This window comes from Lepisosteus platostomus, chromosome 7 (genome assembly GCF_059453375.1).
Source record: "Lepisosteus platostomus isolate fLepPlt1 chromosome 7, fLepPlt1.hap1, whole genome shotgun sequence".
Taxonomy (NCBI): domain Eukaryota; kingdom Metazoa; phylum Chordata; class Actinopteri; order Semionotiformes; family Lepisosteidae; genus Lepisosteus; species Lepisosteus platostomus.
In genome coordinates this window covers 28,473,624-28,486,931 of record NC_142617.1, presented here as the reverse complement: position 1 = coordinate 28,486,931, position 13,308 = coordinate 28,473,624, and the positions used below count along the sequence as shown (strand labels likewise).

The 13,308-nt window shown below is 39.5% G+C and overlaps 1 protein-coding gene across 12 annotated transcripts in view; it reads left to right on the top strand.

Moving 5' to 3' along the window:
- The window catches only part of LOC148658490 (ATP-binding cassette sub-family C member 2-like), a 285,161-nt gene that overhangs the window by 101,710 nt on the left and 170,143 nt on the right, over positions 1-13,308 (top strand). For all 12 annotated transcript variants that reach the window (XM_088639744.1, XM_088639741.1, XM_088639743.1 and 9 more), the window contains one exon: positions 12,420-12,485. In XM_088639744.1, the coding sequence (XP_088495870.1) occupies positions 12,420-12,485 (66 nt within the window). The remainder of the gene's footprint in view (positions 1-12,419; positions 12,486-13,308) is intronic.

The following is a 13,308-nucleotide window of genomic DNA, read 5'->3' as shown; positions in this document are numbered from 1 at the left end:
TGTATGATTGGAAATGAATATGTGATCGGATCAATGAAATGCTGTGGTGTTACTTTTTGTCAATGAAAAAATAGTCTTTTCCTTTACAAAGATGGTTACAAAGAAAGTGGACCAGGGTAATACTTTGAGCTTACAGCTTGTCCAAGGTCATTCATTATTAATACTATTAGTAATATCTTCAGTAAAGACTTTGATGCATTAAATATTTCTGCATAATTAAAATATTTATGATAAAGGCAATCTTGCTTTTATAAAATATACCAACTTTTTAATGTTTAATAATTAACATGCTGTAATACACAGTTTAAAATTAAAATTCTAAAGAGTATACAACTTAAATTCTTAATTGGATAAAGATTGTCCCTCAACAGTGATCGGTATTCGAAACCAGGTGTTTTCTGGTGACAGCTCAAATGCTGTACATGAGAGGTTAAGCTTTATTAGATCCACCTGGCAGTTTTACGAGGTGATTCTGGATACTATTTACATAAATGTAATTTGCATGCGGTATAATGGGGTATGACGTGATATGACCCGTTATGATGTGACAAGCCCACCGCGTTGTACCGCTGCGTACCTTGTTTTGAATGGCTTCATCTGTATGTCTGGGAGTGGGGGTTGTTTCCCTTCCTCAATTTAACATCTGATATGTCCCCAATAAACTGAGAGACTTAAACCTATTGATAAAATATGTGGCTTGTGACATTTCTCAGACTGCTCCAAAGTTGGGTGCAGAGTAAAATCCTCCAACCTGAAAGCCATGATGGACACCAAAATAAACCATAATACAAAGGACCACTGCAAACAAAAACAATCCCAAGTGTACGCATGAACCAAGGAAACAGTTTTGGCTCAACAGATTAAAGATCCTGAACAAGCCCCCCAAATGTGCTAGATCCCCACTATAGGTACGCCAAGGTGAAAGTGGGGAGCGTAGACATTGCAAGTCTTTAAAAGCTGTAAAAATAGTTTTAGATAGTTAAGCACCACTTAATATACATGAAAAGCGGTTGAATTTTCTTCCTCGTGATCATCTTAGAATCTCTGTGAACACTATAATTTTAAATAATTTTGTCAATAGAATACAAAACGTATACACAAAAAAATCACATTGTCCTCTTAAAACCAGGAATTAGCTAAAACTGCATCAATGACTATTGGGAATGTTAGAGATTGATAGAGAGTGATAATGTGCAAGCTGGCTGTCACAAAACACTCCCTTCTGTGTTCTTTCTGAGCATCCTGGAGATGGTCTGGAGGTTTCTTCATTCATATTATTACCAAAAGATAAGATCACTTTATTGGCCATATACAATCTTTCTTGTATTAGGAATTTGTCTTTTTCAAATACCCCAACTTGCTCTCTAAGAGCAATCTTGGGGTCGGAGCACAGGGTCAGCCATTTATATGGTGCCCCTGGAGCAGTTGGGGTTAAGAGCCTTGCTCAGGGGCCCAACAGAGTAGGGTTTCTCTGCTGGCCGCAGGATACGAACCGGCAACCTTCCAACCATACATGCAGATCCCATAGCCACAGAGCCACTGCACCACCCCCAAAGACTAACTGCGTAGAGATGCCATACTGAATAATTCCTGCACACAACCATTGCAGCGGAATTTGCATCGTTTGGCAGGGCTATGATTCATACAAGTGGTGGATTTGGAGACAAAATGTATTTACATTGGGTTCCTGTAAGTGGAGCACTAATAACCCCAAAACTCTACTTATTATTTTACAAGAGAATGCACCTGACAAGCTGGACAGTATGCTTCTCAAAGTGCTTTACAGGATAACAACAACAATAACAACAACAATTTACAATATGATCAATATTAATAATAATAATAAACTTTATTTTATATAGCGCCTTTAAAGGTGTGCTGATTGGTTGAGAGTTTGGCGGGCATTGGAGACCCACGTGGTATTACCACGCCCTGCCAGTCCCTGATTGGTTGGTCAAGGTGAGATATAAGTCACTTACTCTTGACACTTAGGAATGCAGTCCAGATGTCCATTCGGCACTCCCTAGACTGATAGGCGCCAATGGATGACCATTGATCATGATAGCCAGGCTTAGCTAAGTGCATCCCCGTCTGGGAGCTTGTTCCTTATCAAAAGAAAACATCTTAAATCAGCCTGCATGAATACTTTCTCTGTGGCTGCACCACAGAGATGGAGGGTGAGATGGGGCCTCCTTTAGGACAGCATACCAACGCTTAATTCTGTCTTATTAACAAGCATTGCCGCCACATATCCCCCCTTTTTGAAGGTCACGAGGTCCTGAGGCGTTGTTGCCTTCAAAACAAAAACAGAGTTAAGTGATGTCTGTTGTACCACGGTGGATTCTACCACCCAATATTCACATTACCTCTCGAGAATTTTTACAGGAAATAGTGTTGGAAAGAACATTGCGTATATCTGCTCTCAGTTATAAGGTACCTAGAAATGAGGCATTGGGCATCATCATTAGCCCTAGACCTTAAACTTCCGGCAGTTCACTATCAGTATCGGATAGCTCTGCAGCAGGCAGACGTTTGGGAGTAGTTACCTGATTTCGGTGATACTTCATTGCTCCCTTTGTCTCATTAAAAGTACCCCGCAAGGCTTTGATACAAGAGAACAGCATCCAACACATTACCCCAGCCATGATCCAGCTACCCAGCAGCAGTGTCAACTGCGTTCACAGACCCTCCTGTGTTAAGCTGGTTCGCTACCTTAGCTACTAAATCTACTTGCAGCTTCTCAATATCATCAAAGTTCAACTTTTCGATACCGCTCCAGTAACCAGGATTGTCTTCGCTAGAAATAGTACTTGTAAGCAACTCCACTTCAGACATTTTAGCAGCCATTGTCATTACGTCAGAGAAACTTTAAGAGTATTACTTTTTTTCCTTTTACCAAAATACAGTATGGAATCTAAACACCCGAGCAGATGGATTTCCAATCAGCACACGTTACACTAAATGCTAGAAAACAGGGGGATTTCTTTACGCAGTTATCAGCACACCCGGTATTCGCGTATAGAAGCCGCGGTGCTGTGCTGAACTTGAACTCACAGCAACATCAGTTATTCTGTGCGATTGATTCTCATTTCATTCTAAACTCGCCCGCACAGGGACGCCATTAAATGTAGTGGTTTGATGGGTTTACTGAGACAATTATTAATTGTAGCAGTAATCACGAGGTTGTTTGTTGGGGCTTTTAGAAAATCAATCGTCAGAACAACTAACAACGCACACACACGGGTTCAATACACAAGATACATTTATTAATATAAACTGTGCACCAAACATATACTAGTCTGCCTGGATACGAGCGGCAGACCTTACTGTGAGGGTTATCAATATAAAAGGTATATAATCTCGAAGAGATGCAAACACAAAGAGATACACAACAGAGAATATATGTCAATATATATCGTTCGGTTACCAAATTGCTTATCAGTGTTATTACCCACTGTTACTCTAAACTCGGAAGTAAATACATTACTCATGAATTAAATTGATAACAACTTGTGTTGAGGTACAATTGAATTCTCGAGACGCAATGTAGAACATGGGGTTTACTTATCCACTGTGTTTGGATTTGGAATTTCCCGGCACGAACACCAAACCAGCTGACAGGCTCTGTTGCAGCCTCTGTTTCAGCGGTTGTCCAATGGGCGTTGTCCCGGCATCCTCTGGCTACTGGCCAACCAGTCAAGGTGCAGCTCAGAGTAGGAAGGGCGGAGGAATCTTAACTGCGGCACGCAGGGCAGTCGTTGCTCCGAGGGGATCTACCAGCAGTCTGGCTGGCTAGTAGAAAGTCTCTATGCACAGAGTGTGACCGCGAGTCCTCACAAGTCACTTAGGAATGCAGTCCAGATGTCCATTCGGCACTCCCTAGACTGATAGGCACCAATGGATGACCATCAATGGATGACCATTGATCATGATAGCCAGGCTTAGCTAAGTGCATCCTCTGGGATCTTGTTCCTTATCAAAAGAAAACATCTTAAATCAGCCTGCATGAATACTTTCTCTGTGGCTGCACCACAGAGATGGAGGGTGAGATGGGGCCTCCTTTAGGACAGCATACCAACGCTTAATTCTGTCTTATTAACAAGCATTGCCGCTACAAAGTAAACACTGCTCTGTGTGCAAATGCAAATGCATTTTTTTAAAGCCACCTTTAAAGGCGCTATATAAAATAAACTTATAGAATATCCCCCAAGAGGTATCCAGGTAACAGTGAAACGGGCGTACAGTCTGGGGAGATCGCCCGTTTTCCATGTAAATAGTTCCCTGGTTCCGCACCCCTTGGTGTCTCTGTCTCTGTCTCTCTCTCCCGGGCTCTCTCTGGTGGGGTGGAGCGGTCCTTCTGGCTTTCCGGAGTGGGGTTAGCGTCGCTCAAGTGCGGCCTTCCCCCCTTTAGGCCACCCCGCTCCCGTTTCCTGACGGCCTCTGGAGTCCCCGGGGTTGGGGGAACTGGCAGTTCTCTGAGTCCGACATCATCGGACGTTCACAGTCCATCCTCCTGCTTCTGACACCAGTGTAATGAATTTGGGTTCGTTGAGGATGAACACAGAGACTCAAACTTGTGGAGTTAAAAACTGCGCTTTATTTCTTCTCCGTCACCACCAACCAGCAGCACTCCCGCACCCAGATGAGAGAGAGACACAAGACAAGCCTGCCAAGAGTGCCAGCCTGAGAGAGAGACAGAGACAGAGACACCAAGGGGTGCGGAACCAAGGAACTATTTACATGGAAAACGGGCGATCTCCCCCAACTGTATGCCCATTTCACTGTTACCTGGATACCTCTTGGGGGATATCCTCTATATCCTCTTGGGGGGAATATCCTCTTGGGGGATATTCTAACAACAAGTGATTATAAGACGATCTGTCAAAGTGCAATGAAATACTATATGCTGGACAGTGTGAAAATACTTGTGAAACCGGTTTGTTCACAAACAATGTACTGTAGACACAGAGACTCAGTAGCAATAGCAATTAGCAATATCAAAATAGCAATATTATGAACACATAATTGACTTTAAAAAAAAAAAATTGACAGCTGTTTTTTGTTGACAGCTTGATACAAATTTATCCGTGAAATGACCACGGGCATTCTTCCTCCCCCCTACATTCTCAGAGTAGAATAGAGTTTATTATTAGCACAATTTATTACAGTGCTAAATGTAATATTATTGATTACTAATAGTTTATGCTAACACCTAGCTTTTTTAACGCGAGAAGTACTACCGTTAGTAAGTACTGTACAGTAAGTACTTACTGTACTGTACTTAAGTATTACTACTGTAAGCAAAAAAAAGGGGTTTTGGAGGGGGGGGGAGGTGTCTTTCGCTGGAAGACTCAATCCCTTCTACTTTGAAAATACCTGTGCAACCGGTTTAATTCGTCACAGCCAGCACTCCCGCAGAGAGTGATGAAAACTGTGCAGCGCTAGGCAAATGCACATTAATATGTTGGGCTTTTGGGCTCGGGTGGATTTGCGCCCTACAGTTCAACCTGCGGTACCGCTGTGTACTGTACATACAGTACGAACGTGTTATTTTTAAATATAAAAAATGTCAATATACTGTAGGAGAAATTGAGTATTGGTGTGTATTTTTTCTTTTAAATACCAATAACAGCAACATACAGTTTACATAATATGTTTATATTCCTAAATTAATATCGTTTATGACCTTTATGACCTTCCTTATGCTCCTCTGCGTTTTATGCTTAGCTACTAAATTTTCCCTTTAGTGGTAAAATTCCATATAAATATTCAATACTAAGCAGATTAAAATGTGCACAGTAAAGAGATTAAATTATTAAATCTTTTCACTAACGACCAATACACCACATTATCTTCCGTGTCGCATTAACATTGGAATGTTTTTTTTACAAGTGTCAAAAGAAGTATTACACAACCTCTATAAAAGTATTACTCCTTTTTAACTCTTCAGTTTACAGAGAAATTCCGCCAGAGCCTCACAACATTGTCCAATTAATACTCTTCTCGTGTCTAATTTTTAGTTAAGCAGGATTTGAGCTACAGACCATAACAGACCAAAAAACAGAATCCACCTGCGATTCGGTGTTAACAAAACATGTTTACAAAGAAAGTGAAATACAGTAATACTACCAGCTATATAGATACATAGATTTAGATATTTAGATCCTTAAATTAATATCATTATTAATATTTTTAGATACGTGATTCCATATTCTCGATCATTAAACAGATAATTCCGGTCCCAGAATCTGACTGGTTGACACCCTTCTGAAGCAGTACCATAATCTCTGGTATACGGACGCCCCAGAAATTTGACTTTTTACTGTGTGATAAATTTTAAAGACTACTTCTTAACATAGATAAGAAAGCGTAGATAAAAAAGCTTGGATTCTCATGTATCTGATACAAGTATCTTTTAATACGGTCTTTGTTGTGCTCTTGAGGATCCTTGTGATATTTTGAGCTCTGGTTAAATGATAAGTGTCGCAGTTTAAATAATTTTCATTGTTAGAAATTATGAAACGCTCTGTTAAAAGCAAGGGAGTTTTTATGTCTGTTATACTAAAAGAAAATACCCGACGAACTAGGGATTGGACAGTTTTTCAGTGCTTGTACAATCAAAAGAAATGTTCAAATAAATGTGCTAAAGAAATAAACAAAAAAAAGTAATTTATTTCTTTATCATATCGGCTAGCTAATGTCCCATCCTTGTTAGTTAGATCAACAAAATTTGTTTCATAACGTGTTGTTACTTTTTGTCGATGAAAAAATAAAGTATTTTCATTTAAAATGACGGTTACAAATAATGTGAACCAGCGTAATACTTTGAGTTTACAGCTTGTCCAAGGTCATTCATTATTAATACTATTAGTAATATCTTCGGTAAAGGCTTTGATGCATAAAATATTAAAATAATTAAAATATTTATGATAAAGGTAGGTTGTGTACTTTTGCCCAACTGAGCAATCTTGCTTTCATAAAATATACCAACTTTTTAATGACTGATGATTAACATGCTGTAATACACAGTTTAAATTTAAAAGCTCAAATGCTGTACATGAGAGGTTAAGCTTTATTGGCTCCTCCTGACGGTTTTACAAGGTGACTCCAGATACTTTCTGATATGACATCTGTAGTGTGCTCTCTGAAGACACCAGTTCTGTAGGGTTGGGGCCTTTACTGGGACAATTATTAATTATAGCAGTAAATCACAAAATGATTCTTTTGATGGCTTTAGAATCCAACCATGCAATATAACTCAAACAACGCACACACACAGGTACTAATACACGAGGATACATTTATTAATACATAGAATATGCATGTAAACCTAACAGATCTTATCGAGAGGGTTATCAGAATACAAAAAATATATATTCAATCAGTTACAAAGAGTTACATATATCAAGAGGACATACGTTCAGTATATCATTCATTTAGACCGTTTCGTAAATGAACTTGGTTATAACTTCTACATTGGATACTCAAAACAAGTACATAACTCTAAGGAATTAAATTGATATCAACTGGTTGGGATAACAATTGAATTCTCGAGCAGTAATGCAGTTGAATACTCATCCAATCTCTGGTGATTCAGATCTCCTGCAGGCACAAAGAAACAGTTGCAGGGTGTTGCTGTCCAATCCGCGCTCTCTGGCTGCGTGCCAGGCTGTGCTGTGCGGCTTGCGACGGTGCGCTGCTGATGCTCACTGGCCGGCTAGTTAGTGTTGGATTTAACTAGCAAAGTTTGCACAGGAGAAAAGATGACTGTGGATCCCAGCAGGTCAGGAAGAGGACCGGTTCGTTCCTGGTGAAGCGCTAGTTCTGAATAGTGATTCAGCTGTCCACAGTTCCAACCTGTTCACAAGGCCTGCTGCGGGTGCTAACCTCTGGTGGATCCTCTGGTTACTCTCTGGCAACCTCCGCTCTAGACTCTTAGAACAAAGGAAAGTTCTGGCACTCGGACACACTGGCCGTTCCGTGGTTGTCCGGGCTGAGTCTCAGGATGGTCAGGAGGCGCGCTGCGAGAATGTCCTGCCCTTGGGAGCCTTCTGCTCCTGGGCCTTCCTGCCCTGGAATTCTCCTTTGAATTCCCTTTAGAATTGTCCCAAAAACTCAACAGAATTCTCACTACAGGCTCTCTGTGTTGCCTGTTTTTACCTGGAGGAACTTCAGCTCATTCATTGGCTGAAAGTTCCATGGGCATCAGAGTCCCACGTGGGTTACTCGGCCCTACCAGTCCCTGATTGGTTAATCAAGGTGAGATATGAGTCACTTACTCCTGACACTTAGGAATGCAGTCCAGATGTCCATCTGGCACTCCCTAGACTGATAGGCACCAATGGATGACCATTGATCATGATAGCCAGGCTTAGCTAAGTGCATCCCCCTTTGGGAGGTGTCCCTTAACAAAAGAAAACATCTTTAAATCAGCCTGCATGAATAGTTTCTCTGTGGCTGCACCACAGAGATGAACAGAGAGATGAGGCCTCATTTGGGAAAGCACAGCAACACTTAATTCTGTCTTATTAACAAGCATTGCCGCTACACGTCATATGACGCGTTACAGTGCGTCATACTGTGTTAGGATGCGACACGCCCACCGCATGGTACCGTGGTGTACCTCACTCGTTTTGAATGGCTGCATCTGTAGTCTGACTAAATATGTCATGGGTTTTCCAAAATAATCACAGTAAGTGACCGAGTGAAAGACTTTGATGCATAACATTTTTATGAAGAAAGTTGAATACTTTATATATACTGTATAGTGTATTTCTTAAACTACACTACCAGCCATATACAGTTTGTATAATATATTTATTTTTCCTAAATTAATATCGTTTATGACATTCAGAGACGTTATGCCCCTCTTATTTTTATGCCCAGCTACCAAAGTTTCCCTTTAGTTGTACAATTCCATATTTATATTCCATATTTGGTGGATTAAAACATGCACAGTAAAGAGATTAAATGAAGCAATCGTTTCATCAACAACTAATGCACTACAAGTGCCACCTGTCAGTCCTTTTGGTCAGCCAATCACGTATGCGGTAGTCCGCAGATTTGCTTGGTTGTGGGGTTTTCCCGCACATTTTGAATGGCTACATCTGTAGCTCAGCAGAACTGATATGTTGCATCCAAGGTTTTGTTAATCCCCAATATACAGTACAGTTCTCACCTCTAAGGCCCTGCTCCCAGGAATCTTTATGCCATTAATCCTGGCCTCCATTCTTAAGGTGTGTACCACTTGAACTGACTTGACAAACTGCACAGTTCACATTTACTGCCTTTGACAAAAGTCCATTAACCATTATCCTGTTCTCTATAGCCTTTTTATAATAACCTTACTCAAGGAAGAAACCTGGACGAAAGCACCATCTACTTTGCTTAAAAAATACACACATATATAATACTCAGTACATACATTTAAAATTAAAACTGAACTAAAAAACTACACATCCCAGTTAACATGGTGGTGCTTGTGATCATTGAGTTAAACCAACAAAACAGAGTGAAAAATCAGTCACATGACTTTGGGGCTGGGTTTCAAAAGCTTAACCTATCAGCAACGAAGTGAAATTTAGATGATAGGCTACCTCAAACTGTCAACTACATACTACTGTATGTTGCTTAAGATATTATATGGCTTTTTACATATAGAGGTGGGAAGACGACTCCCCCTTCCCTTTGGCAGCCTGACTTGTTGGCGTCTTTAACCATTCTGAAACTGGCTAAATCACAGTGGTCGAGAAAGTGTGGGGAGAGACACAGACAGAAAAAAGTGAATCCTCGCTACAACTATTGAACAATCTAATTTCATATCCATTTAAACATTGAAATGTCAGCTGCAGAAGATCGCACCAGAGACAGCAATAGCTCTGCTTGCCGTAGAAGTTGAGAAAAGGGTGAATTAAGTCATGTCAAGTGCAATAATTCGGTGATAAGTAATACCTGTTTAAAATGTGTATAGATTAATGTAAAGATTCTGGAAACCTTGCAATTAAAGAGCTTTGTAGAACATGTAACAAAAGATGTAAAAGACGTTTTTTTTGTGGTCAAAATGGGTAAGGGTTAGGAGGAAGGTTTTAGCGAAGAGGGTCAAAATAGGTGGGAAAGAGATGCCTGAGTTGTTAACTTTCCTTATGCAAAAGTATTTGTCAGTACATTCTGTGTGTAGCTGTTGGAAACGGGGCGAAGGTATCCTTTGTTTTGTTTTTTGTATAGTTTGTATTTGAAGATTTAAAAAAGTTTAGAGATTCCTTTAACATTACCTGATTTTAACCTTGCATATATCCATATATGGGGCAGTGCAGTGGCTCTGTGGCTAAGGATCTGCGCCTGTGGCTGGAAGGTTGCTGGTTCGTATACCGCGGCCAGCAGAGGAATCCTACTCCATTGGGCCCTTAACCCCAGCTGCTTTAGGGGTGCCATATGAATGGCTAACCCTGCGCTTTGACCCCAAGCTTCTCTCCCTGTCTGTGTGTCTCATGGAGAGCAAGATAGGGTATGCGAAAAGACAAATTCCTAATACAAGAAATTGTATATGACCAATAAAGTGATCTTGTATCATTATAAAGAACTTTCTGGACAAATGGAATTTGAAAAACGAGGCACTGGATGAGTTGATAGCAAGAGGCAAGGAAATTGGCAGGGAACATGGGTGTCCAATTCAAGTACTCTATGGACTGAAGAAGTTAACAAAAATAGAAGAAAGCATCGCCTGGTGGGTCATTTTTTGCCTTTGGGAAGGCAGAAACATGCTGACTTAAAGAACAGATAAAAACTCACCTTTAGCATTGTTGCGGACGGCTTTGTACTCTTTGAGGGTTTACATCCTGATCCACTGGTGGAAGTTTGGGGAGAGAGAGACTGAGAGGTTTTGGAGGTTGGCATTATGGCCCAAGTATATTAAGGTTAGTTTGTGATGGGTCGAGAAATTATGTTTCAGCAGGTCAGCTTGGAGGCAGCTTTGATTTTGTGAAGCATCCTGTCTTGTACAATGAGTGTGGATTGTCTAAATTCTTTATTTTTAGTTTTTTTATTATTTTCGATTGTGTATAGAATTTTGTCTCTGTATCAATAAAATAAAGTTGATTCCTGAATTGTAAGGAGTTTAGATAGCACAGAAGTGTATATACAGTACAACTCCTGTACTTTAACATCAGTAGCCAACTGGCCGTCCTAAGACCATGTTTGAGAAGTTGGAAAGAGCTAAGACTTGCAAGGATTTTTTTAGGCATTGGATTATGTAGAGATAGATGGATCCAGTGAGAATTTAGTAGTTTTAGTGATTTAGTATTCCTAGCTTAATTTGAATTCACCATAGTATTCATAGTGTTCTAGTTTCTTGTTTACAGTTGGAAACTTGGTACCAGGGGGCGTGCCAGTAAGTCTCGGAAGAGACAGGGAACATGCATATTCCAATGATGGGAAGGCTATGAAAGCATGAGCTAGTTTGAGTTTGGCAGGGGTTCCAGGGAATGAAAGAAGAGGTTAAATTGACGAGGAAGAGAAACTGAGAATTTAGGAATTTGTCTATTCCAGCTCTTTCAGTGTAATAGAGGGCTGAAGAGTTTTTATGCGTGAGAAGAGGAACTGAAAATCTTTTGGGGACTAAGATCTCTAATCTCTGAATTTTAAATTGTGTGCTGTGAGGGTTATTTTTAGGTTTATATTCTAATATTTAAGTTAAAGGTAAATACAATGCAAAATAGGGAGAGTGGCGAACAAAAACAGTGGCATAGGAATTACAAGACTTGGACAAGATCATTCAGTGAAATTGAAATTTAATCATGTTAAGTGTTACGTGATCCACTTTGGCGGAAATTATTAAAAATGGTCTTTACTCATCCAAGATTTGAGTCAGAGTTATGGGTAGGTACACATGAAAGGATCTATGTATTTATCTAGATTCTTCTGTACATTAAGTCATTGTGGTTAGAGGAGTAAAATCTCTTCATTCTAGGGACATTAGAAAGGGAGAAGATTTGATTAAACTATACAAACTCTTAATTTAGGATTATTCCAGGGTACACTTTCACACTCTGTGAAAGAGGGCATCTTTGAAAAGAGGACGAGCTAAAATAAATTTATTTATAACACAGAATAGGAAGCTCTTCTGTACACAGAGTTGTGGGTATTTGACACATCCCAGACAAAAGATCAATTATTTGATATTTAAACTTTGGGCATGTTGTAAAAGCATCTTGACCATTTTTTTTTCACTTATCTAAACAAGAAACATTGGCTAATTAACTAAATACATAGATTCTTGTTTTATTCATTTCTATATTGTTATAATTGCTAATTGTGTTGTATATCCCCCAAGATATAAAATGTCACGTGAATTATTGTGTATTCCTTCTGTATGCAGTATTTATCTGTGTTTTCTTAACTTTTATCTTTTTTCTTAACGGCAGAAAACCCAAATGAAAACCAAGGATCAGCGGGTGAAGTTGCTGAATGAAATCCTGCATGGAATTAAGGTACTGTTCGCTTCCTTGGGATCTGAAATGGGTCATTATCTTAAACTCACTGGAACAGGTCTTACATGTACAGATGCAGCCATTCAAAATGCATGGTACAAACCCGTACCACCCGCAATTACCTACAGGTAACTGCGTTGTACCCCAGTATGTGATTGGCTGACCAACAACAGGGGCACTCGTGGTGCATTGGTCATTAGTAAAAAAATGTAATAATTTAATCTCTTTACTGTGCATGTTTTAATCCGCTTAGTATTGAATATTTATATGGAAATTTTAGTAGCTGAGCATAAAAAGAATGGTCAGATGGTCATGAACGATATTAATTTAGGAACATAAACATATTATGTAAACTGTATATGGGTGGTATTGGTAGTTTAAATAAAAAATACACACGAAGTATTCCACTTTCTTCCTTAAACATTTTAAGCATTGAAGTCTTTCATTCGGTTACATACTGTGGTTATTTTGGAAAAGGTTTTACGTGCTCCTTCTGACTATATTAAGTTTATATACTTCATAAAAAGTTATAATGTTTAAACCTTTTCTTTAAATATTTGCGCTCATTATCGCAGTAAACAAAAGCATACTTTTAGAATTTGATTAATAGGGAATTTAATATGGAATCGCGTATCTAAAGAAATGAATAATGATATAATTATATTTATGTACTGTAGTTCAGGTGGGTAGCTGCGTCAGCATGCGTAGGCTGCAAAGGAACAAGTTATTGGTTTATTCCATGCTGAAAAAAAGAAGAATGAGAACACAACGTTTCGGCCGTGGAGCCTTCTTCAGGTTTCATGTACTATAGCTCAAATTATCA